The sequence below is a fragment of the Neofelis nebulosa genome, chromosome 1 (assembly GCF_028018385.1).
Source record: "Neofelis nebulosa isolate mNeoNeb1 chromosome 1, mNeoNeb1.pri, whole genome shotgun sequence".
Lineage (NCBI taxonomy): Eukaryota > Metazoa > Chordata > Mammalia > Carnivora > Felidae > Neofelis > Neofelis nebulosa.
This window is the reverse complement of record NC_080782.1, coordinates 138,937,862-138,964,917: the sequence shown is the minus strand read 5'-3', so window position 1 is coordinate 138,964,917 and position 27,056 is coordinate 138,937,862. Positions and strand designations below refer to the sequence as shown.

The window sequence follows — 27,056 nt, the reverse complement described above, 5'->3', positions numbered from 1 at the left end:
CTGGCGTTTCTTATGTTGGGGTAGATTCCCTCTATAATCATTTTATTGACAGTTTTTTTTTTATCATGAAAGATGTTGAATTTTTTCAGATGGTTTTTCCGCATCTCTTGAGGTGATCATAGGACTTTCAGGCTTTATTTTGTTCGCGTGTTGTATCCACATTGATTAATTTGTGGATGTTGACCCATTCTCCTATCTCTGCAGTAAATCCCCCTTGATCATGGTGTACTGTATAGTTAATGTATTGTTGAATTTGGTTTGCTAATTATTTGGGTGTTTTTACATCTGTGTTCATGAGGGATTCCTTGAAATTTTCTTGTGGTATCCTTGTCTGGTTTTGGTATCAGGGTAATGCTGGTCTCAATAAATTAGTTTCAAAAGCATACCTTCTTGGATTTTTTGGAACAGTTTGAGAAATATTGGTATTCTTTTTTTTAATTTTTTGAATATTTATTTTTGAGAGACAGACAGCAGGTGAGGGGGAGGCAGGGGGCAGACAGAGAGGGAGACACAGAATCGAAAGTAGGCTCCAGGCTCTCAGCTGTCAGCACAGAGACCGACGTGGGGCTTGAGCCCACAAACTGCGAGATTATGACCTGAGCCAAAGCCGTATCCTTAACCGACTGAGCCACCCAGGTGCCCCTCTTTTTTATTTTTATTTTTTTTAAGATTTTATTTTTAAGTAATCTCTACACCCTGTGTGTGGCTCGAACTCCAACCCTGAGATCAAGAGTCTCATGCTCTTCCAACTGAGCCAGCCAGGTGACCCAGTATAGGTATTCTTTGAATGTGTGGTAAAATTCACCTGTGAGGCTCTCTGGTCCTGGACTTTGATTTGTTGGGAGGTTTTGGATTACTGATTCAGTCTGTCTCCTGGCAATTTTTCTGCTCAGGGTTTTGGGCAGGGGGGATAGTTTAGGTTTTTGGGTTTGTTTGGTTTTTGTTTCTTTATGATTCAGTCTTGGTAGGTTGTACATGTCTAGAAATTTATTCATTTCTGCTAAGTTATCTAATCTTTGGGTATATATTGGCTCATAGAGGCCTCTTAAGATTTTTTCTATTTCTGTGCTATTAGGTGTAATGTCCCCTCTTTGATTTCTGGTCTTATTTATGTCAGACTTCTCTTTTTCACGATGAGTTTAGCTGAAGACGTGTCAATTTGTTTATCTTTTTAAAGAACCAACTTTTAGTTTTGTTGTTCTTTCCTATGCTTTTTTTTCTTCTTCTTTTTCTTTTTTTTTTTAGTCTCCATTTACTTCCACCCTGATCTTTGCTGTTTCTTTCTTTTCTTTCTTTTTTTGTCTGAGATGTTTCTTCTTTACTGATGTAGACGATGTACTACTATGAGCTTCCCTCTTGTAACAGCTTTTGCTGCATCTCAAAAGTTTTTGCATTTTGTGTTTCCATTTTCATTTCTCTCAAGTTATTTCTTTGATTTCCTTCTTGATTTCTCCTTTGGCCTGCTGTTCATTCAGTAGCATGTTATTTAATCTCCGCATAGTAGTGAATTTTCTAGTTTTTGTTTTTTAATTGATTTCCGGTTTCTTATCACTGTGGTTAGAAAAAGATGCTTCATATGGTTTCATATGATTTTAGTCTTAATAAGTTTATCAGAACTTTTGTGGGGGGTGGCCTAAGATCAATACTAGACAATATTCCATGTGTGCTGGAAGAGAATCTGTGCCCTAAGGCTTTTAGATTGAATGTTCTGTATATCTGATACATCCCTCTGGTCTAATGGGTCATTTAAAGCCCATGTTTCCTGGTTTGTTTGTTTTTTGCCTGGATGATCTATTCATTGTTGTAAGGGGGTTTTAAAATTCACACCCTCCTCCCCCACCTATTCATTTGCTATCTGTTTCTCTCTTGAGGTCTGTTACTATTTTCATTATAATTTTAAATTTTTTTTTTCAACGTTTTTAATTTATTTTTGGGACAGAGAGAGACAGAGCATGAACGGGAGAGGGGCAGAGAGAGAGGGAGACACAGAATCGGAAACAGGCTCCAGGCTCCGAGCCATCAGCCCAGAGCCTGACGCAGGGCTCGAACTCACCGACCGCGAGATCGTGACCTGGCTGAAGTCGGACGCTTAACCGACTGTGCCACCCAGGCGCCCCTTCATTATAATTTTAGATGCTCCTATGTTGATGCCACAAATATTTACAAATGTTATATTCTCTTCTTGGATTGACCCATTTAACTTTGTGTAATGCCCTTCTTTGTCTCTTCTTAAAGCCTTTCATAGAGTTTCTCTTTTGTCTAAGTATAGCTATCCCAGTTTTCCTGTGGTGTCGATTTCATGGAACATTTTTTCCCCCATCCATTCACTTTGAATCTGTGAGTGTCCTTACATGTGAAGTGAGCATCTGTAGACAGTACATGGATGAGTTGGGATTGTGATGTTAAGTGGTTTGATCAGGGAAGGCCTGATGGAAATGTATTTGAACAAAGATAGAATTTGGCTCATTTCAAACACACAACTAGACGAGTTTGTTTTGGTGGTAAAGTTACTCTTTTAAACATGATTCTCTCATAGATGCACATTACCTTTTGAATGAGCCTCATTTTATGTAACCTTATGGTTGGACCGTTAAGTCAACTCTGTTTATTTTTTCTGTGATAGCTACTATTAACTATAATAGGCGTGATCACTTTATTCACATACTGCAATTAGCAATATAAAGGTAAGATTTAGATCAGTAAAGATGAGGCAGCACTAGGGTAAAAATGTTACCTTTCTGAGAAATGATGCCGCGTTTTCCCGGTTACTTTCAATTTGTTGATGTGTTTTGAAAATAACATTTACTAAGATTTTAGCTCAAATCTCTATATCCATTGTTCACATTTTAAAAAACACAGAAAAGCAAAAGAAATATGGCGAGACCTGTGGTCACACCTTCCGCCATCCATCCCATTTTGTCACAACGCACTTACTTACTTTGAATTTTTTTTTTTAAGGTTTATTTATTTTTGAGACAGAGAGAGACAGAGCATGAACGGGGGAGGGGCAGAGAGAGGGAGACACAGAATCGGAAGCAGGCTCCAGGCTCTGAGCCGTCAGCCCAGAGCCCGACATGGGGCTCGAACTCACAGACCGCGAGATCGTGACCTGAGCTGTAGTCAGACGCCCAACCGACCGAGCCACCCAGGTGCCCCGCCCTTACTTACTTTGTATCCTGTGAAACATATGGTTAGAATTTTCATGGAAATAACTGAACATTTTTAAAGTTTTTAAGTGTTTGACTTACAAATATATTTTACGTTGCCATTTTTGAAGTACTCTTTTACGACATAATTTTGTAGGAAACGTGTACACATGATAGTTGGGCCACTGCAGAAACTGTCCCCACTTCATGAACTGAAATGTCTGATTTATCAGTCTTAGAAAATCCTTTCACATACACCCTTGCACACAGCTCTTATTATAATAAAGACCTCAATCTTTCATCTATGTTGCAAATATTTTCCCTAGTTTGTTGCTTTCCTTTCGCTTTTATTTATGTTGTTTTTTGACTTGAAGAAATTAAATCTATCAATCCTATCCTTAAGGGATCCTTCTTTTATGTTTTTAAAGACCTTTAGCACCCTGAGGCTTTGGGTCTTTTTTTTTTTAAACTCTTTTTTCCCTGGTGGGATTTATTTTGGCCTATGGCATGACATTTACTGAACTGCCTTTATTTCTTTTGGAATAGTTATAGCTTGGTTAACCTTCAATAGGCCTTTCTTGCCTTTATTTTGTTATTCTATCAGTCAGGACTGATCTGAATACTCCTTCAAACCATATGTAGGAGCAAAGGTGGTGCTTCTATGGACATTCCAAGTAGTGAGATCCCTGGGCATAGGCACCTGATGGGTTCCAAGAAGACAAAAACTGTTTCACGGGGAAGAAATGAGTGTGTCAAATTGAAAAATGTTAATGAACCGGGTTAGGAAAAGCTCTCAATGCATAATTCCAGGGAAAAAACCTTTTAAAAGAATGCTGAATTTCAAAATGCCATTTGACAGCTCTGTAGGAGTTATTCAGACCAGATTCACAAACTGTGGCAAGCCGGGGTCTCCATTAGGATTTACTTAAGTGTATCAGTGAGTGCTCTCTTCTTGCTCTGAGAACATCAGGAATGTAATAGTAACAAAAGCTGCATTCGGTGTGCTCCTGCCGCATGCGAGGCATTGTGCCAGGTGCTTGACACGTGGTGTTTATTTAATCCATGCAGTACTCTAGAAAGGAGGTGTCCTTAGGACCCCCCACTTCACAGACGAGGAAACAGAGCCTTAGCAGTGGAGACAGTTTCTCAGATCACACAGCTCGCCGACTGTATAGAGAGGACTCCTCGACGTTTCCTATTCAAAATGTAATCAATGCAGTAGTAAAAAGAAAAATCGGGTAAGTCCTGACTGGATACATGATACGATGTTGGTAACTTTTGTTCAGTAAGATATGCCTGGAAAACTTGAGGTGGCTTAAGGTACCCATGACCCGTGGCAGCTGTATTTGATAAATGAGTGATATTGTATAAAGGATATTCACCCAACAAGAGTTGGTGTTACAGCATAACCCCTTCAAAGGAGGTCATTGCCGTTTGGTGCTGAGAAAGCAGAGGTGCTAAGAGGGCACGTGGCAGCATTGTTACTTAAAACCATGACTTCTAACTCTGCCATCAGTGATTCCCCTGATGTACACAGTGCAAGTTTGGAGGATTTCCCTTAGGAAACTTATTTGATCCAAACCTCAAAGTATTATGACAGAGGAGGGAATTCCCCCAAACTTATTTTATGAGGCCAGCATTGCCCTGATGCCAAAACCAGAAAAGGGCGCATTTAGAAAAGAGAACTGCAGGCCACTGTCTCTGATGGATATGAATGCAAAAATTCTCAGGGAAGTACTAACAAACTGAATTCAGCAACATATTAAAAGCATCATTCACCATGATCAAGTGGGATTTATCCCTGGGATGCAAGGATGATTTGATGATTTGACATGAAGAAATCAGTCAGTGTGCTACATCTCATTAATAGAATGAAAGAAAAGAATCCTGTGAACATCTCAGTAGATGCAAGAAAGGATTTGACAAAATTGAATGTTTGTGAAAATAATTTTATCAAATTAGGCATAGGAGGAACATACCTCAACACGGCAAAGGCTGTAATATGATAAGCCCACAGCTAACATCAGACTCAATGGTAAAAGACTGAAAGATTCTCTTCTAAGATCAGAAACAAGGCAGTGATGAAAGAAATTGGAGAAGACACACACACACACACACACACACACACACACACACACATGCTGAAAGAAATACCATGTTTATGGATTGGAAAAATTAATCTTGTTAAAATGTCAGTACTGTCAAAAGCCATCTGTAGATTCAGTGCAATGCCTGTGAAGATTCCTTTTTTTTTTTTTTTTTTACAGGAGTAGAAACAAAGACTCCTCTAAAATTTATATGAAACAATGAAAGACCCCAAATAGCCAAAGATAACCTGAGAAAGAAGAGGAAAGCAGGAGGCATCCTACTCCCTGAATTCTAGCTATACGATAAGGTTATAGTCCTCCAAACAATATGGCACTAACATCCGAACAGTCAAATAGACCAACGGAAAGAATTGAGGGCTGAGAAATTAACCCAGGCATATATAGTTAACCAGTATTTGACAGAGGAGCCAAGAATGCTCAGTGGAGAAAGAAGAGCCCCTTCAATAAATGGTGCTGGGAGGGGCACCTGGGTGGCTCAATCGGTTGAGTGCCTGACTTCAGTTCAGGTCATGATATCGCAGTTCATGAGTTTGAGCCCCACATCAGGCTCTGTGCTGACAGCTCAGAGCCTGGAGCCTGCTTCAGATTCCGTCTCCCTCTCTCTGATCCTCCCCTCACTCATGCTCTGTCTTCTCTCTCTCTCTCTCTCTCTCTCTCAAAAATATATACAAACAGTAAAAAATGGTGCTGGGAAAATTAGATAATTACATGTAAAAGAATGAAAAATAGGGACACCTGGGTGGCTCAGTTGGTTGGGCGGCCAACTTCGGCTCAAGTCATGATCTCACAGTCCGTGTGTTCAAGCCCCACGACCGGATCTGTGCTGACAGCTCGGAGCCTGGAGCCTGTTTCATATTCTGTGTCTCCCTCTCTCTGACCCTCCCCCGTTCATGCTCTGTCTCTCTCTGTCTCAAAAACAAATAAACATTAAAAAAATTTTTTTTAGGGGCGCCTGGGTGGCGCAGTCGGTTAGGCGTCCGACTTCAGCCAGGTCACGATCTCGCGGTCCGTGAGTTCGAGCCCCGCGTCAGGCTCTGGGCTGATGGCTCGGAGCCTGGAGCCTGTTTCTGATTCTGTGTCTCCCTCTCTCTCTGCCCCTCCCCCGTTCATGCTCTGTCTCTCTCTGTCCCAAAAATAAATAAAAAATGTTGAAAAAAAAAATTAAAAAAAAAAAAAATTTTTTTTAAAAAAGAATGAAAAATAAACCCATATCTCATGCCACTCCCCCACATTAACTTGAATTGGATTAAAGAATTAAATATAAGATGAGAAATCATGAAACCCCTAGAAGAAAACATAGGAATAAAGCTCCTTAATATAGGTCTTGGTAATGATTATTTGGATATGATACCTAAAGCACAAGCAACAAACAAGGTAAACTAAAAACCTTATTTAAAGCAAAAGAAACCAGCAACAAAGTGAAAAGACAACATGCAGAGTGGGAAAGAATATTCGTAAACCATGTGTCTTTAAAAAGATCACTACACGGGGCGCCTGGGTGGCGCAGTCGGTTAAGCGTCCGACTTCAGCCAGGTCACGATCTCGCGGTCCGTGAGTTCGAGCCCCGCGTCAGGCTCTGGGCTGATGGCTCGGAGCCTGGAGCCTGTTTCCGATTCTGTGTCTCCCTCTCTCTCTGCCCCTCCCCCGTTCATGCTCTGTCTCTCTCTGTCCCAAAAATAAATAAAAAATGTTGAAAAAAAAAAAATTTAAAAAGATCACTACAATTGACAAACCTTTAGCTAGATGAAGGGGGGCCAAAAGACTCCAATATCTAAAACAAGAAATGAAAGAGGGGACATTAATATTTTTATATAAATAAAAGGTACTATAAGACAGTGGTATAGGGTCACCTGGGTGGCTCAGTTGGTTAAGCATCTCATGCTTGATTTCTCCTCAGGTCATGATCTCACAGTTTGTCACTTCTAGCCCCCTGTCCGGCTCTGTGCTGACAGCGCAGAGCCTGCTTGAGATGCTCTCTCTCTCTCTCTCTCTCTCTCTCTCTCTCTCTCTCTCCCTCTGCCCCTCCCCTGCTTGTGCTCTTTCTCCGTCTCAAAAATAAATAAACTTAAAAAAAAAAGACAATGGTATACAGATTTGTGCGCAAATAAGCTGGAAAATCTAAATGAAAGAGAGAAATTCCTAGAAATACACAAACTACCTAGACTGAATGATGAACAAGAAGAAAATAAACCTATAACTAGTAATGAGATTGAAGAATCTAATGAAAAGTTTAGGACAAAATGGCATCATTGGCGAATTTTATTCAGTATTTAAAGAAGAATTAAGCCCCATTATCTGCAAACTCTTCCAAAAAATTGAAAAAAATGAAAAACTCCTAAACTCATTCTCTGAGACAGCATTAACCTGATAACAACACCAAAGACAACAAGAAAAGTAGAAACTAAGATCCCTGGAAAGCACTGACATAAAAATTTTCAAGAAAATATTAGTGAACAGAATTCAGCAACATGAAGGATTATAAACTGTGACCAAGTGGAATTTATTCCTGAAATATAATGATGGTTCAGCATATAAAAACTAATCAGTATAACAGACCATGTAAAAAGAACGAAGGAAGAAAAAAATGTTATTGTCTTGATCGATGCAGAAAAAGTAGTTGACAAAATTCAACACCCTTTGAATTAGAAGCCAACAAACTAGGAATGGGAGGAAACTCCCTCAACATAAAAAAGCCCCTGTATGAAAAACCCAGAGCTAATTTCATACTCAATCGTGAGAGATTAAAAAGGCTTTTCTCAGCTTGTGAGTTCGGGCTGCTATTATAAGAGCTAGTAAATGAATTCAACCACATCAAAGTATACAAGATATGCAGGCACAATCAGTTGTGTTGCTATACACAGCCAATGATCCAGAAAGGGAACGAAGAAAAGAACTCCATTTACAATCACAACAAAAAGAATATTTAGGAATAAATGTAACCAAGGAGGCGAAAATCTCGGGCTACAAAACTACAAAGTGTTGCTCCAATAAAGGGTGACACAAATATGGGATAGAATAAAGAGCTTAGAAGTAAACCCTCACCTATCCAGTCCGTTGATCTTTTTCGCCAAGGGTACCAAAAGCATCAGTAGAGAAACAATAATCTTTTCAACAAATAGGGCTGAGGAAACTAGATACTCACCTGTTAAAAAAAAAAAAAAAAAAAAAAAAGAAAGGGAAGCTGGACCCATATCTTCCACCCTGTATGACACATTAAGTCAAATTGGAATCAAAGGTCTAAATTTAAGAGCTAAAATTATAAAACTCTTAGAAGAAGACACGGGGAAAATCATTACAACATTGAATCTGGCAATGATTTCGAGGGTATGACACTAAAACCACAAGCAGTGATCTCGCGGTTTGTGAGTTTGAGCCCCGTGTCGGGCTCTGTCAGAGCCTGGAGCCTGCTTTGGACGCTGTGTCTCCCTCTTTCTCTGCCCCTCCACTGCTCACGTTCTGTCTGTCTCTCTCTCTCAAAAATAAATATTAAATTTTTTTTAAAAGGACATAATGAACAGAAAGAAACGCAACTCACAGAATGCAACAAAATATTGACAAATCGTATCTGATCAGGGTTAATATCCAGATATATAAAAAAAAACCCTCAACAACAACAAAATCAAACAACCCAATTAAAAATGGAAAAGAACTTGAACAGACTTTTTCCAAAGAAAATATACAACTGGCAAGTAAGGACTAGAAAAGATGATCAACATCAATAATTATTAATGTGATTTCACATCAAAACCACGAGGAGATGTCAACTCACACCCACTAGGACGGCCACTGGGAAAATAAGACAGAGTAACAGGCTTTGGTAGGGATATGGAGAAGTGGGAACACTTGGGCTCTTTTGGGATTGATTATTAAATAGTATAGCCACTGTGCCAAACAGTATGGCATTTCTCAAAAAATGAAAAGTGGGACAACTGCCCTGTATTTGTCAGGGTTCCACAGAGAAAGAACCAGTAGAGGTTTGCAGAGAACAGAACACAAGGAGAATTATTATGAAGAATTGATTCCAGATTATGGAGGCCGACAAGTCCCACGATCTGCTGTCTGCAGGCTAGCGTCCCGTAAAGTCCTGTGGTGTGGTTCAGTCTGAGTCTGAAGCTCTCAGCACCAGGGCCGCCAATGACGTAAATCCTAGTCTAAGTAGAAGATACGAGGCCCTGTCCAGCGCAAACAGTGAGGCAGGACAAAAAGGGATGAATCTCTCCCGCTTGTGCCTTCTGTTGTATTCAGGGGCTCAGTGGATTGGATGATGCCCACCCCCTTTAGGGAGGGCAGTTTACTGAACCTGCCAATTCAAATACTAATCTCAGGTGGAAAAAAATTCTGACCTAGGTCACAACATGGATGAGCCGTGAGGGTAATGTTCTAAGTGAAATCTGCCCATCAGAAAAGGACACATATTGTATAATTCCGCTTGTATGAGGTAGCTAGTATAGTCGGATTCTCCAGTTCAAAGAGGTGGAAAGTAGAAAGCTGATTTCCAGGGGCCAGGGCAACAGGGAGTTCTTGTTCATTGAGGGTGGAGTTTCAGTTTTGTAGGATGAAGAGGGTTCTGGAGATGGATGCATGGTGATTATGGCTGCAGAGCAGTGACACGTATTTCGTGCCAAATGTACACTTAAAAAATGGTTACGGTGGCTAAAATAAAAAATACTACTAATAAAAATGAAAATGAAAAAATTTAGAAAGGGACACCTGGGTGGCTCAGTTCGTTGAGTCCCCAACACTTGATTTCAGCTCAGGTCATGATCCCAGGATCATGGCCTGGAGTCCCAGGTTGGGCTCCACACTAAGTGTGGTGCCTGCTTAAAATGCTCTCTCTCTCCCTCTGCCCCTCCTCCACTTATGCACGAGTATCCTCTCTATATCTCTACAATAACATTTTTTTAAATGGTTAAGATGTTAAATTTTATGTTGCGTGGTCTACGTAATTAAAAAAATAATTTTAACACAGAATTTCAAACCCCACTTGCCCTTCCTGAATCTGAGTTTGCATTTTAACAAGACCACCCCTTGTTTTGTATGCATATTAAAATTTGAGACGCATCTGCCTAGAAAGGCATCCCACGCTGGGTTGCTCACCTCCACCCCATCCCCAACACACACGCAGCCACACTCTGTGCCGGTGATACCCCCACAGGCAGGGGTTAATAAGAATGAGCAGGACTGACCCACGTAAGAGCTAACTCGGGCATTTTATGTAAGAACTCTGGAGATAACGGGAGGAAGAAATTGTTGGAACTCTGAGTCATCTACCTAGAGGAGGGCACTGGGGCTTCTCTGTCCTTTACTTTTCTCTCTTTATTCCTCCCCAGTCTGACCAGGGGATCGAGTGTGAAGGTTTCTGGGACACTTACTGTAAAGTTTGATAGTGCCTGCCAGAAGCAGACTGTTACCTCATTGCCCTGTTGAATGCTAAATTACCTTTAGACTCACCATTCATAACCTGCTGAGCAGGGAGGGGCAGACCAGGTGAGGGACAGTAGGGTGGGGACAGAGAGCAGTGGCCTGCGTCGCTTCCAGCTGTGTGAGGATCCCATAGGTCAGGGGATGCTGCAGAAGGGAGCTGGGACTGAGACCACTTGCCGGAACCCACCGAAAAGCCACGAATGAGAGGCTACAGGTTGTAGCCCCACCCACACCCCCGGGGATCAGAGTTGAGGAGGGTTGAAAGAGGTCGCATGGAGCTGGATGCTTCATCTCAGAGAACAGTACAGCAGAGTGTCTGCAAATTCCTCATTTTCCCTCCCATAAGGAAACCTCACACACGGGACCCAGGAAAGCGCCACCTTTGGACCTGCCACAAAGAGTGTGTCAAACACCAGCCATGTTAGAGCAGCCGCAGCCCCAAAAGAGGAAGATAGAACCGCAGCCGGACAGATGAGTGTGTCTCTTTCCTTCCCTCTCTCACGTCCTCGAACCTAATGAAAAAAGGTACAGCCAGGAAGAGGAAGGAGGTGGAGTTTGCTAGAAACTAACCTGACCCAGCGCTGAGAATCTCCCAACTCCGAAGCTTGGTCTTGGATAGAATGGGGTGGAGGTTCATGACTGAGTAATGGAGTGATTTGAAAGATTTTTTTTTTTCATTAGGTAATACATTTCTGCGGTTCAACTTTCCAAAGTAACTAAAGGTTGCAGGGTGAAAAGTCTACCTGCCACACCAGTGCCCCAGCCAAATAGGTGCTCATCAGTGCTCACTAAAGGAAAACCAGCGTGCTCAGTCTTGGGGATACTTCTGGAGAGAGTCTGCGCGGGCACAACCAACAATGAGTGTTCACCGTGTTGGTTTTTCCCCTTAAAAGTACAGGAAATGACTACAATGAGATACCTCTTACCCACCTACCAGAATGGATCAAAAAAGATTGACCCGACGACGTGTTGACATAAATGTGGTAACTGGAATCCTCGTATATCACTGGTTGAGAGTGTAAAACGTGACAACTACTTTCAAAGTGTTTGGCAGTTTATAGCAAAGTTAAACATACACTGTTCTCTGACTCAGCAGTTTTACTTGTTGGCATCCACTCAAGAAAATTGAATGCAGATGTCCCCAAAAAGACTTGTACGCGTTCTTCATGTCAGCTTTATTCATCATAGCCAAAAATTAGAAATCACACAAACCCACCGACGGCAGAATGGACAAATTGTGAATATTCACACAGCAAAATACCACTCAACAAGGCTGAAAAGGAAAAGAGTGAGCCGCTGACATATGTAACAACATGGATGAATTTTAAAAACATGGGAGTGAAAGAAGCCAGACATTACATGGTAGGATTCCATTTACATGAAATACCAGCACAGGCAAAACTAAGCTATGATGATAGAAGTCAGAATAGTATTTCCATTTTGTTGGGATGGGAGTCAAGAGGAGCAGTGGATACTGCCTTCAAAGGTACACAAGGGAACTTTCTGGGAGTGGTGGAAACATTTTACCTCCTGATCTGAGTGGTGGTCCCATGGGTGGATATATATGTATATATCTGTGCGTGTGTATGTGTATGTGTGTGTGTGTGTGTGTGTATATGTATATGTACATGTATATATATCTTACTGTATATAAGCTATGTATTAATGAAGTATCAGAGGGGCACCTGGGTGGATTAGTCGGTTAAGTGCCTAACTTTGGCTCAGGTCGTGATCTCATGATCTCATGGTTGGTGGGTTAAAGCCCCATATCAGGCTCTGTGCTGACAGCTCAGAGCCTGGAGCCTACTTCAGATTCTGTGTCTCCCTCTCTCTCTGCCCCCTCCCCCACTCATGCTCTGTCTCCTCAAAAAAAAATTTTTTTTTAATTTAATGAAGTATCATAAAAATATGAGAGCTAATATTTAAAAAGAATGAAATTTACATTATATATATATACATATACATATGTGTGTGTGTATATATATATATATATATATATATATATACAATTTATTGTCAAATTTGTTTCCATACAACACCCAGTGCTCCTCCCAACGCAGGTGCCCTCCTCAATGCCCATCACCCACTTTCCCCTCTCCCCCACCCCCCCCATCAACCCTCAGTTTGTTCCCAGTATCTAAGAGTCTCTTATGGTTTGCCACCCTCCCTCTCTGTAACTTTTTTCCCCCTTCCCCCTCCCCCATGGTCTTCTGTTAAGTTTCTCAGGATCCACATATGAGTGAAAACATATGGTATCTGTCTTTCTCTGTATGGCTTATTTCACTTAGCATCACACTCTCCAGTTCCATCCACGTTGCTGCAAATGGCCATATTTCACTCTTTCTCATTGCCAAGTAGTATTCCGTGTATATATAAACAACATCTTCTTTATCCATTCGTCAGTTGATAGACATTTAGGCTCTTTTCATAATTTGGCTATTGTTGAAAGCGCTGCTATAAACATTGGGGTACACGTGGCCCTATGCATCAGCACTCCTGTATTCCTTGGGTAAATTCCTAGAAGTGCTATTGCTGGGTCATAGGGTAGATCTATTTTCAATTTTTGGAGGAACCTCCGCACTGTTTTCCAGAGCAGCTGCACCAGTCTGCATTCCCACCAACAGTGCAAGAGGGTTCCCGTTTCTCCACATTCTCTCCAGCATCTATAGTCTCCTGATTTGTTCATTTTAGCAGCTCTGACTGGTGTGAGGTGATATCTCAGTGTGGTTTTGGTTTGTATTTTCCTGATGAGGAGTGATGTTGAGCATCGTTTCATGTGTCTGTTGGCCATCTGGATGTCTTCTTTGGAAAAGTGTCTATTCATGTCTTCTGCCCATTTCTTCACTGGATTATTTGTTTTTTGGGTGTGGAGTTTGGTGAGCTCTTTATAGATTTTGGATACTAGCCCTTTGTCCGATATGTCATTTGCAAATATCTTCCCATTCCATCGGTTGCCTTATAGTTTTGTTGATTGTTTCCTTTGCCTTGAAGAAGCTTTTTACCTTGATGAGGTTCCAGTAGTTCATTTTTGCTTTTAATTCCTTTGCCTTTGGAGATGTGTCGAATAAGAAATTGCTGCGGCTGAGGTCACAGAGGTGTTTTCCTGCTTTCTCCTCTAGGGTTTTGATGGTTTCCTGTCTCACATTCAGGTCCTTCATCCATTTTGAGTTTATTTGTGTGAAAGTGGTTTAGTTTCATTCTTCTGCATGTTGCTGTCCAGTTCCCCCAGAACCATTTGTTAAAGAGATTGTCCTTTTTCCATTGGATACTCTTTCCTGCTTTGTCAAAGATTAGTTGGTCATACATTTGTGGGTCCAATTCTGGGGTCTCTCTTCTATTCCATTGGTCTCTTTGTCAGTTTTTGTGCCAATACCATGCTGTCTTGATGATTATAGCTTTGTATAATCTGAAGTCTAGGCTGAAGTCTGGGATTGTGATGCCTCCCGCTTTGGTCTTCTTCTTCAATATTAGTTTGGCTATTTGGGGTCTTTTGTGGTTCCATACAAATTTTAGGATTGCTTGTTCTAGCTTTGAGAAGAATGCTGGTGCCATTCTGATTGGGATTGCATTGAATGTGTACATTGCTTTGGGTAGTATTGACATGTTAACACTATTTATTCTTCCAATCCATGAGCACAGAATGTTTTTCCATTACTTTGTATCTTCTTCAATTTCCTTCATCAGCTTTCTATAGTTTTCAGCATACAGATCTTTTACATCTTTGGTTAGATTTATTCCTAGGTATTTTATGATTCTTGGTGCAATTTATTTCTCTTTCTGTTGCTTCATTATTGGTATATAAAAATGCAACTGATTTCTGTACATTAATTTTGTACCCTGCGACTTTGCTGAATTCATGTATCAGTTCTAGCAGTCTTTTGGTGGAATCTACTGGTTTTCCATGTAGAGTATCATGTCGTCTGCGAAAAGTGAAAGTTTGACTTCATCTTAGCCAGTTTTGATGCCTTTGAATTTTGTTGTCTGATTGCTGATGCTGGGACTTCTAACACTATGTTAAATAACAGTGGTGAGAGTGGACATCCCTGTCATGTTCCTGATATCAGGGGGAAGCTCTCAGTTTTTCCCCATTGAGGTGATATTAGCTGTGGGCTTTTTAAAATGGCTTTTATGATGTTTAAGTATGTTCCTTCTATCCCAACTTTCTCAAGGGTTTTTATTAAAAAAGGATGCTGTATTTTGTCAAATGCTTTTTCTGCATCAATTGACAGGATCATATGGTTCTTATCTTTTCTTTTATTAATGTAATGTATCACATTGATTGATTTGTGAATATTGAACCAGCCCTGCATCCCAGGAATGAATCCCACTTGCTAATGGTGAATAATTCTTTTTATATGCTGTTGAATTCGATGTGCCAGTATCTTGTTGAGAATTTCTGCATCCATATTCATCAGGGATATTGGCTTGTAGTTCCCTTTTTTTGTTGGGTCTCTGTATGGTTTGGGAATCAAAGTAATGCTGGCTTCATAGAATGAGTCTGGAAGTTTTCCATCCCTTTCTATTTTTTGGAGCAGCTTGAGATGGATAGATACTGTATCTGCTTTAAATGTCTGGTAGAATTCCCCAGGGAAGCCATCTGGTCCAGGAATCTTATTTGTTGGGAGATTTTTGATAACTGATTCAATTTCTTCACTAGTTATGGGTCTGTTCAAATTTTCTATTTCTTCCCGTTTGAGTTTTGGTAGTGTGTGTGTGTGTGTGTGTGTGTGTTTAGAAATTTGTCCATTTCTTCCATGTTGTCCATTTTGTTGGCATATAATTTTTCATAGTATTCCCTGATGATTGCTTGCATTTCTGAGGGATTGGTTGTAATAATTCCATTTTCATTCATGATTTTATCTCTTTGGGTCCTCTCCCTTTTCTTTTTGAGAAGCCTGGCTAGAGGTTTATCAATTTTGTTTATTTTTTCAAAAAACCAGCTCTTGGTTTCATTGATCTGCTCTAATGTTTGTTTGTTTGTTTGTTTGCATTCTATATGTTTATTTCTGCTCTGATCTTTATTATTTCTCCTCTTCTGCTGGGTTTGGGGTGTCTTTGCTGTTCTGCTTCTATTTCCTTTAGGTGTGCTATTAAATTTTGTATTTGGGATTTTTCTTGTTTCTGGAGATAGGCCTGGATTGCATTGTATTTTCCTCTTAGGATTGCCTTTGCTGCATCCCAAAGGGTTTGGATTGTTGTATTTTCACTTTCATTTGTTTCTGTATATTTTTAAATTTCTTCTCTAATTGCCTGGTTGACCCATTCATTCTTTAGTAGGATGTTCTTTAACCTCCTTGCTTTTGGAGGTTTTCCAGACTTTATCCTGTGGTTGATTTCAAGTTTCATAGCATTGTGGTCTGAAAGTGTGCATGGTATGATCTCAATTCTTTTATACTTATTAAGGGCTGTTTTGTGACCCAGTATGTGATCTATCTTGGAGAATGTTCCATGTGCACTCGAGAAGAAAGTATATTCTGTTGCTTTGGGATGCAGAGTTCTAAATATATCTGTCAAGTCCATCTGGTCCAATGTATCATTCAGGGCCATTGTTTCTTTACTGATTCTCTGTCTAGATGATCCATTGTTGTGAGTGGAGTATTAAAGTCCCCTGCAATTACAACATTCTTATCAATAAGGTTACTTATGTTTGTGATTGTTTTATACATTTGGGGGTGTCTAAATTTGGTGCATAGACATTTATAATTGTTAGCTCTTCCCGATTGACAGACCCTGTAATTATTATATAATGCCCTTCTTCATCTCTTGTTACAGCCTTTAATTTAAAGTCTAGTTTGTCTAAGTATGGCCACTCCAGCTTTCTTTTGACTTCCAGTAGCATGATAGATAGTTGTCCATTCCCTCACTTTCAATCTGAAGGTGTCCTCGGGTCTAAAATGAGTCTCTTGTAGACAGCAAATAGATGGGTCTTGTTTTTTTATTCATCCTGATACCCTGTGTCTTTTGGTTGGAGCATTTAGTCCATTTACATTCAGTGTTATTATTGAAAGATATGGGTTTAGAGTTATTGTGATGTTTGTAAGTTTCATGCTTGTTGTGATGTCTCTGGTACTTTGTGGTCCTTGCAACATTTCACTCACAGAGACTCCCTTAGGATTTCTTGTAGGGCTGGTTCAATGGTGATGAATTCCTTCACTTTTTGTTTGTTCGGGAAGACCTTTATCTCTCCTTCTATTCTGAATGACAGACTTGCTGGATAAAGGATTCTTGGCTGCATATTTTCCCTGTTCATCACATTGAAGATTTCCTGCCATTCCTTTCTGGCCTGCCAGGTTTCAGTAGACAGATCCGTCACTAGTCTTATTGGTCTCCCTTTACATGTTAGAGCATGTTTATCCCTAGCTGCTTTCAGAATTCTCTCTTTATCCTTGTATTTTGCCAGTTTCACTATGATATGTCATGCAGAAGATCGATTCAAGTTACGTCTGAAGGGAGTTCTCTGTGCCTCTTGGATTTCGGTGCCTTTTTCCTTCCCAAGATCAGGGAAGTTCTCAGCTATGATTTGTTCAAGTACACCTTTGGCCCCTCTGTCTCTTCTTCTGGAATTCCTGTGATACGGATATTGTTCCATTTGATTGAATCACTTCGTTCTCTAATTCTCCCCTTGTAATCCTGGATTTTTTTAAGTCTTTTTCTCAGGTTCCTCTTTTTCCATAATTTTATCTTCCAATTCACCTATTCTCCCCTCTGCTTCTTCAATCCATGCTGTGGCCACCTCCATTTTATTTTGCACCTCACTTATAGCATTTTTTAATTCATCATGACTATTTTTTAGTCCCTTGATCTCCGTAGCAATAGATTCTCCGCTGTCCTCTATGCTTTTTTCAAGCCCAGTGATTAATTTTATGACTATTATTCTAAATTCTTGTTCAGTTATATTGCTTAAATTGGTTTTGATCAGTATGTTAGCTGTCACTTCTTCCTGGAATTCTTTTTGAGGAGAATTCTTCTATTTCATCATTTTGGCTAGTTTTCTGTCCCATATGAGTTTTAAAAGTTTGTTGTGTGCTCTGCAACTGTGAGCACTGCTATCTTAAAGGAGGGTCATACACTGTCCAGGGCCTGGCCATTCAGGTGGTGTTTTTTGGAGCATGTTATTACTTGTTCTCTGTTGTTGTGACTTTCCTACTCGTAGTGATGTTTTGGACCCTCCACCAGATGTGCTTTGATTTGTTCCTTGGAGTTCCTATCATTTCTCAAGTTGTCCCATTTTCTTCCTGTTAGATTCAATCTCTTTTCCTCCCAGACTCTTGGGATTCAGTGTCCTTTGGCTTCAGCACTTCTTTGAGAGACGTGGGCAGTATGGATCCCCCTTATTCTCCACCATGTTGGCCTGAAATTTGAATTTTCAACAGAGCTTTGACAGCTCAAAATGACTAGAAAGTTCTGACATCTGTCCATGATGTAGGTAAGTATAGGAGATATTCAACAGAGTAGAAGAAGTGAGTGCATAGAAATGAAGTGGATTCATTCTTCTGTTTTATTGAGTAAATTCTGCTCGATGAATCACTTATAATTTCATTATGGAACATTCTGTTACACATAAAATGATGCTGTAGGTTCTTTATGCAACACATAGTAATGAGTTTTTAAAAAAGGAATATGAACAGCAAATAAACATTCAGGAGAACAGTCAGTGGGGAAAGAAAGGAGTCACTGGATTCAGAAAAGGGATCCCAAATTGACCCCAAATTCAATCTGATTTTTTTTCTTAAAGGGAAAAGATGAAAAACTAATAAAATGTTAATATTTTAAATTTAGGGGGTGTCTTTAAGAGTGTTTATTACATTTGTATCTGCACCCATTATTTCAAATATCTCCTATTAAAAAATGGTTTTTATTTATTAATAGAGAATTATCTGAGATTTACTGCAAGCCATCACAACTTTTAGCCTCCTTGTAATGGTGCTAAACAGGTAAAGTGTGTGCTTGTGTATTAAACTTCATGAAGAATATCCAAGTAATTATTAGTCATCACCCCTGGGTTAGGAAAGAATCTTAAATCCACTATATAATCTCTAGTAGTAACTGAATATTTCTTTTTAGTGTTACTTATTAATAATATAATTCAGTAAGTGGTTTAAATTATATGACCTTTTAGGTATTTGTAGGTTCTAAAATGTTATAATGATACAGTTTTCTGGAAGGGACTTTATTGTCAGATCTGAAGACATAGTTTTGACATGGCACATATTTTGAGTAGTAGTACTGTATTAAAATTAGGGGAAAAAGCATAAATATTATCCTGTTCCTTTAGTCAGCATTATACCTGTACTACCCCTTAAATGTAAAGTTACTGACTATTAGTGTATATGTGTTCTGTTCCACTGCACTAGGTTTTTCCCCCAGTTTTATTGAGAAGTAGCTGACATCCATCACTATGTCAGTTTAAGTCACACAGCTTGATGGTTTGATTTACATATATTGTAAAAGGAATCCCACAGTAGTTAACAGCTAACCCGCTGGAATTTCTGTCCCTTTCCCAGAAGACCCCTGATGACAATAATGTCCTTACTCACTAATAGTTTCTCTGGGATGAGTGTTTGCCAGTCTGTGTTCTTTTTTTTCCCCCTTTTGATTCCTTCAATTCTGTATTTCCTTTTTGAATTCAATACAATTTTGCAAACAGTCTGAACTTCCTTGTGAAGAAAAGCAAATGTAAACCTGTACATAGTATCAGCTAACTTCACGCACAGTACTTTCCGTTTGTGCTGCAGCTGTGGCCATGGCAGTCTGTGACATACAGAAAAGATTTCTTGGTTTCCGTATTTTGTGTTTCAAAAAGCAAAGGAGGCTGTGATACATTAAACAAAGATTTATCTTTAAAATGGTTCAGGGCCGCCTGGATGGCTCAGTTGGTTGGGCATCCGACTTCAGCTCAGGTCATGATCTCGTGGTCCATGAGTTCGAGCCCTGCATCGGGCTCTGGGCTGATGGCTCAGAGCCTGGAGCCTGCTTCGGATTCTGTATCTCCCTCTCTCTCTGACCCTCCCCCATTCATGCTCTGTCTCTCTCTGTGTCAAAAATAAATAAACGTTAAAAAAATTTTTTTAAAAATTTAAAAAAAAACGGTTCAAATAAGCATTCTCCAATACAGTAACCACTCAAACCTCAGTTACGTGGAACATCCATGTAGATGGAAAAGTACATGCCCTAATAGGGCTGAACAAATGTGTTACCACTGCATTAAATAATAAGAACTAAATACATTTGAACAGACAACCAAGAATACCATGGTAGCTATTATTTTTTAAATGTTTGTTTTTGACAGACAGAGACAGAGACAGGGCATGAGCAGGGCAGGGGCAGAGAGAGAGGGAGACACAACGTCCGAAGCAGGCTCCAGGCTCTGAGCTCTCAGCCCAGAGCCCGATGCGGGGCTCGAACTCATGAACTACGAGATCATGAGCTGAGCAGAAGTCAGACACTTAACCACCTGAGCCACCCAGGCACCCCTGCAGCTATTATGTTAATATAAAAAATTTTGTTTTTAAGTTTAACAACTTTATCAAGACATGTTGAGGGACCCCTGGGTGGCTCAGTCATTTGAGCATCTGACTCTTGATTTTAGCTCAGGTCATGATCTCACAGTTTTGTGAGTTTGAGCCCCACATTGGGCTCTGTGCTGGCTGTGCACAGAACCTGTTTGGGATTCTCTCTCCCCCTCTCTCTCTGCCCCTCACCCACTTGTTCTGTCTTTATCTCTATTAAAATATATAAACTTAAAAAGATAAAAATAAACTTAAAAAAAAGACATTGATATAAAAGTGTGTACTTAAAGCATACAATCAGAAAAGTTTTGATGTGTATAAATCTGTGACACCATCACGTCAAAATAATGATTGTATCCAATACTACAAAAAGTTTCCTTATAGCCCTTTGTTTTGTTTGTTGTTAAGTAATCTCCACCCCCAAACTGGAATTTACAGCCCTGAGATCAGGAGTCACATGCTCTACTGACTGAGCCAGCCAGACGCTCCTTCTTATACTACTTTGTAATTCCTCTGTGCTGCCCCTTCCCGTCCCTTGCACCCCAATACTAATGGATCTGCTTTCTGTGACTGTAGATGAATCTTTGCTTTCCAGAACTCTCTATAAATATAGACATTACCTGTGGTCTCCTTTTTTGTTGCATTTCTTGTACTCTCTGAAAATACTTTTGATAATTATTTCGAGATTCATCCTTGTTCCTTGTATCAGGAAACTGATTATTGTGGAGTAGTGTTCCACTGGATAGCTATGTCCGTTTGCTCGTTCTGTTGATGAACATTCAGTCTGCTTCCCATCTGGCTACAAATAACGGTCCTATGAACATTCATATACAAGCCTTTGTGGGACATATGTTTTATTTCACCTAGGAGGAGAATGGGCAGTCTATTGAGTCCGTTGAATTTTAGTCGTTCTAATTTTTGTGTACTAGTAGCTCACTATGGTTTTAATTTCCATTTTCATACTTAATAATAATGAACCTCTTTGTATTCACTTATTGGACATTCATAGATCTTTCTGAGTGAGCATTTGTTCAGATGTCTTATCTTTCTAAAAACTGAGTTTCTTATCGACTTGTAAGAGCCATTTATATGTTCTAAATACACACTCTGATTCAGATACACGATTTGCAAGTGTTTTCCTCCAAGTTGTGGCTTTTTCTTCCTATCACTCTCTAATCAGTGTTTTTGAAGAACAGGGTTATTAATTTTGATGGAGTTCTAATACCAATTTATTCTTATATGGATTGTGCTTTTGATGTTATATGTAAGAAATCTTTGTCTAACTAAAAACGACAAAAGTATTCTCCCATGTTTTCTTTGAGAAGTTTTATAGTCGTAGATTTTACATTTAGATCTACAAACCATTTTGAGTTAAATTTTTGGACTTTTCTACTTCATCGAGATGTAATTCACATATAACCTATTGTGTAAGTTTAAGGTAACATAATGATTTGATAGACATATATATATTGCAAAATGATTGCCACAAGAGGATTAGTGAACACATCCATCACTTTCACATACTGATTTTTTGCGTGTGGTGAGAACTTTTAAAATCTACTCTTCAAAACTTTCAAATACACAATGCACTGTCGTTAACTGTGGTCACCATGCTGTACATTACGTCCCCAGGACTTACCTGTCTTGTAACTAAATGTTTGTACTCTTTGACCACCTTCCCCCATTTCTACCACCGCTGGCAACCAGCAGTCTGTTTCTGTGACATCGATTTTCTTAGATTCCACATATAAGTCAGATAGAATACTTGTCTTTGTCTGTCTGACTTATGGTACTTGGCATAATAACCTCACATTTCATTCATGTTGCTGCAAATGGCAGAGTTTCCTTCCTTTTTATGGCTAAGTAATCTTCATCTGTTGATGGACACTTAGGTTGCTTCCATGCATTAGCTATTGTAATGTTGCCATGAATATTCAGGTTTTTTTCTTCGAGACAGGGATTTCATTTTTGTTGAGTATGTACCCAGAAATGGAATGCTGGCTCCTATGGTAGTTCTGTTTTTCATTTTTTTCAGGAACCTCCTTAGTGTTTTCCGTAGTGGCTGCACTGATTTATGTTCCCACCACAGAGCACGAGGGTTCCCTTTTCTCCACATTGTCACCAACATCTGGTATCTCATCTTTTTTTTTTTAAGTTTATTTATTTATATTGAGAGAAAGAGAGCGGGGGGTGGGGCGGAGGCAGAGAGAGAGAGGGAGAGAGAGAATCCCAAGCAGGCTCCATGCTGTCAGTGCCCAGGCATCACAAGTACCTCTCCTTTTTGATACCAGCCATTGTGACCAGTGTGAGACGATAGATCATTGTTTATCTATCATTGATTTACATTTCACTAGTGATTAGTGATGTTGAGCACCTCTTGGCCATTTATAGGTCTTCTTTGGAAAAGTGTCTATTCAGGTCCTTTTCTTGTTTTTAAATTGGATTACTTGCAGGGGTTTTGCTATTGAGTCATGTTCCTTATATATTTTTTGGGTATATATTTTTTATTAAAGTATAGTTGACACACAGTATTTCATTTCAGTTGTACAACCTACTGATTCCACAAGTCTATACCTTATTCTCTGCTTTCTACAAGTATAGGTACCATCTCTCGCGATACAACACTATTGCAGTACCTTTTACTGTATTCCCTATGCTATTCCCTTCCTCCCTGCTACTTATTCATTCCATAACTGAAAGCCTGTACCTCCCACTCCCCATCACCCATTTTGCCCACTGTCCCCATTCCTCTGGTACCCTTCAGTTTGTTCTCTATCTACTCTGTATTTGTAGGTCTGTTTCTGTTTCTTTGTTTGTTAGATTTGACAAATAAGCAAAATGATATGGTTTATGTCTGTCTGACTTAGCTGCTTTAACATGATACCCACTGGGTCCATCCATGTTGTTGCAAATGACAAAATCTCATTCTTCTTGATGACTGAGTAATATTCCAGAGAGCGTGTATACAACACATCTTTACCCATCACCTATGGATGGACACTTAGGTTGCTCCCTTATCTCGACTTTTGTAACAGTGCTGCAAGAAAAGTAAGAGTACATAAATCTTTTCAAATTAGTGGTTTTTTTGGCTAAATACACACTGGTGGAATTACTGGGTCATATGGTATTTCTGATTTTAGTTTTTGAGAAACCTCCATCTTGTTTTTTCCACAGTGGCTTCATAATATACATTTTCTGTGAATGAGGGTTCCTTTTTGCCCTCATCCTCACCAACACTTGTTATGTCTTGTCTTTTTCATCCTAGCCATACTCACATGGGTACGGTGGTATCTCATTGTGGTTTTGACTTCCATTTCTCTAATGATTAGAGACGTTAAGCATCTTTGCATTCATCTGTTGGACACATGTATGACTTTTTTGGAAAAATGTCTATTCAGGTCCACTACTCATTTTAAAATTGGATTATTTTTATTGTTTGCTGTTGAGCTATATAAGTTCTTTTTTATATTTTGGATGTTATCCTTTTATCTTGGAAATATCTTCTCCCATTTAGTAGACTGCCATTTCATTTTGTTGATGGTTTCCTTTGCTGTGCTGGAGCTTTTTATTTTGATGCAGTCCCAATAGTTTTACTTTTGTTTCCCTTACCTGAGAAGACAGATCTAGAAAAATGTTGCAGGGCACCTTGGTGGCTGAGTCACTTAAGTGTCAAACTCTCAATTTCGGCTCAGGTCATGATCTCACAGTTCATGAGTTCGAGCCCCTCACTGTCAGTGCAGACCCTATTTGGGATTCTCTCTGTCCCTCTGCACTTTCCCTACTCACGTTCTCTCTCTGTCTCTCTCTCTGTCTCTCAAAATAATAAACTTTAAATACTAGAAAAATGTTGCTAAGATCATTGTCACACAGATTACTGAGTTGTTTTTTCCTAGGAATTGTATATTCAGGTCTCACATTTAGGTCTTTAAATCCGTTTTGAATTTATTTTTGTGTATGGTGTGATAAAGTGGTCCAGTTTCATTCTTATGCATGTAGTTGTCCACTGTTTGCATTATTTGTTGAGGAGACATCTTTTCCCATTGCTTGTTTTTGCCTCCTTTTTTAAGATTAATTGAACCTAAAATTGTTGGTTTATTTGTGGGCTATTTTGTTCTTTTGATCTATGTGTCTATTTTGGTGCCAGTACCATACTGTTTTAATTATTATAACTTGGTAGTACATCTTGAAATACAGGATTTTGGTACCTCTAGTTTCATTCTTTTTTCCTCAAATTTGGCTTGGCTCTGAAGAGTCTTATGTGGTTCCATGCATATTTTACTTTTACTTGTTTTAGTTCTGTGAAAAATGGTGTTGGTGTTTTGGTAAAGATTGCATTGAATCTGTAAATTGATCTGGGTGGTATGGATATTTTAATAATATAAACTTTTCCAGTCCGTGAGCATAGTATGTCTTTGCATTTGAGTCATGTTCAATTGCTTTCATCAGGGTTTTTTCATGTTCAGAGTACAGGTCTTGCACCTCCATGGTTAAGTTTATTCCTAGGTATTTTATTATTTTTGGTGCAATTATAAATGAGATTGTTTTCTTAGTGTCTCTTTCTGCCACTTTGTCATTAGGGTACAGAATCAGAACAGATTATTTCTGTATGTTAGTTTTGTACCCTGAAACTATACTGAATTTATTTTAATAGTTTTCTGGTGACATCTTTAGGGTTTTGTATGTATTGTATCATGTCATCCACAAATACTGAGTTTTACTTCTTCCTTACCAATTTGGGTGCCTTTGGTTGCTTGTTTGATGGCTATGGCTATGGCTTCCAGTACTATGTTGAGTACAAGTGGCAAGTGCCTTAATTCCTCACCTTAGAGGAAAAGCTCTCTGTTTTTCATCATTGAGTGTGATGTTAGCTTTGGGTTTTCATATATGACCTTAATTATGGTGACATATGTTCCCTGTAAGCTCACTTAGTTGAGAGTTTTTATTCTGAAAAGATGTTGAATTTAGTTCAATGAATTTTCTATATTATTTGTCATGATCATATGATTTTTGTGCTTCATTTTGTTAATGTCACGTATAACATTGATTGACTTGTGAATATTGAACCATCTTTGTATCCCAGAAATAAATCTCACTTGATTGTGGGGAATGATCCCTTTAATGTATTTTTGAATGTCGATTGCTAATATTTTGTTGAGGATTTTTGCATCCATATTTATCAGGGATATTGACCTGTAATTTTTCTAACTTCCTTCCTTCCTCCCTCCCTTCCTCCTTCCCTCCCCTTCCCTCCCCTTCCCTTCCCTTCCCTCCCCTCCCTTTCCCTCCCCTCCCATTCCTTCCTTCCTTCCTTCCTTCCTTCCTTCCTTCCTTCCTTCCTTCCTTCCTTCCTTCATGTGTGCATCTTTGTCTGGTTTTAGTATAATGGTAATGCTGGCCTTATAGAATGTATTTAGAAACTTTTCTTCCTTTTCTATTTTTTGGAATAGTTTGAGTAGAATGATTATTCACTTTTCTTTAAATGTTTGGTAGAACTGTCCTATGAATCTATCTGGTTCTGGACTTTTGTTCTTTGGGAATTTTTGGTTACTGATTCAGTTTCTTATTAGTTTTTGCACCTTTCATAATTACTGTTTGTTCCTGATTCAGTTTTGGAAGATTGTGTGTTTCCAGGAATTTATCCACTTTTTCTAGGCTGTCCAATTTGCTTGTATATGATTTTCTGTAGTACTGATAATCCTTCATGTGTGTGTGTGTGTGTGTGTGTGTGTGTGTGTGTGTGTGTGTGTGGTGTTGGTTATTACTTTTCTTCTTTCATCGCTGATTTTATTATTTGGGTCCTCTCTCATTTTTTCTTGCTGCATCTGGCCAAAGGTTTATCAGTTATGTTTTTCTTTTGAAAGAACCAGTTCTTGGCTTCACTGATCTTTTCTACTGTTTTTTAAGTTTCTAATTTATTTGTGCTCTGATCTTTATTATTTCCTTCTTTCTAGTAACTTTGGATTTTATTTGTTCTTTTCTAGCTCCTTTAGGTGTACAGTTAGATTGTGTACTTGTAATTTTTATTGTTTCTTGTATCACTGTAAATTTCCCACTTAGCACAGGTTTTGCCGGATCCAAAAGATTTTGGGCCCTTGTGTTTCCATTTTCATTTATCTTCATATATGTATGTATATATGTATTAAGGATGTTTTATTCTTTATATTTAGAGAACAAGTGGATGAGCAGGGGAGAGGGGCAGAGGGAGAGAGAATCTTAAGCAGGCTCCACACTCAGTGCAGAGCCCTTTGCAGGGCTCGATCCCACAACCCTGGGATCATGAGCCAAGCCAAAATCAAGAATCTGATACTCACCCAACTGATTCACCCAGGCACCCCGTCTTTGTTGTTTTGTAATTTCCTCTTTGCTTTTTTGTTGGTCCATTGGGTCTTTAGGAGCATGTTGTTTAGCTTCCATGTGTTTGTAGTTCTTCAAGTTTTGTTTTTCCTTGTAATTCATTTCTAATTTTATAGTGCTGTAGTTGGAAAAGACGCATGATACAATTTCAATCTTCTTAAATATATGAAGACTCTTTGTGGTCTCACATGTGATCTACCCTGGAGAATGTTCTTTGTGTACTTGAAAAGAACATGTATTCTATTGTTTTTGGATGGAATGTTTTATATATATCTGCTAAATGCACCTGGTATAATATGATGTTCAAGGATACTGTTCAATTTTCTGCCTGCAGGTCCTATCCTTCGATGTAAGTGGGGTGTTCAAGTCCTCTAACTGTGAGTATATTACTGTCAGTTTTTCCCTTCATGTCTGTTAATATTTGCTTTATGTTTTGGGTGCTTCATTGTTGGGTCCATAGATAATTACAATTATTACACCCTTTGGTTTAATTGACCCCTTATCATTATGTAATG

At 39.2% G+C, this 27,056-nt stretch overlaps 1 protein-coding gene across 1 annotated transcript in view; it reads left to right on the top strand.

The window, feature by feature from the left end:
* PRDM6 (PR/SET domain 6) overlaps positions 1-27,056 on the top strand; it is a 234,698-nt gene extending 207,642 nt beyond the window's left edge. Inside the window, exon 8 of the mRNA XM_058737854.1 lies at positions 26,876-27,056. Coding sequence (XP_058593837.1) covers positions 26,876-26,894 — 19 coding nt within the window. The 3' untranslated portion in view covers positions 26,895-27,056. The remainder of the gene's footprint in view (positions 1-26,875) is intronic.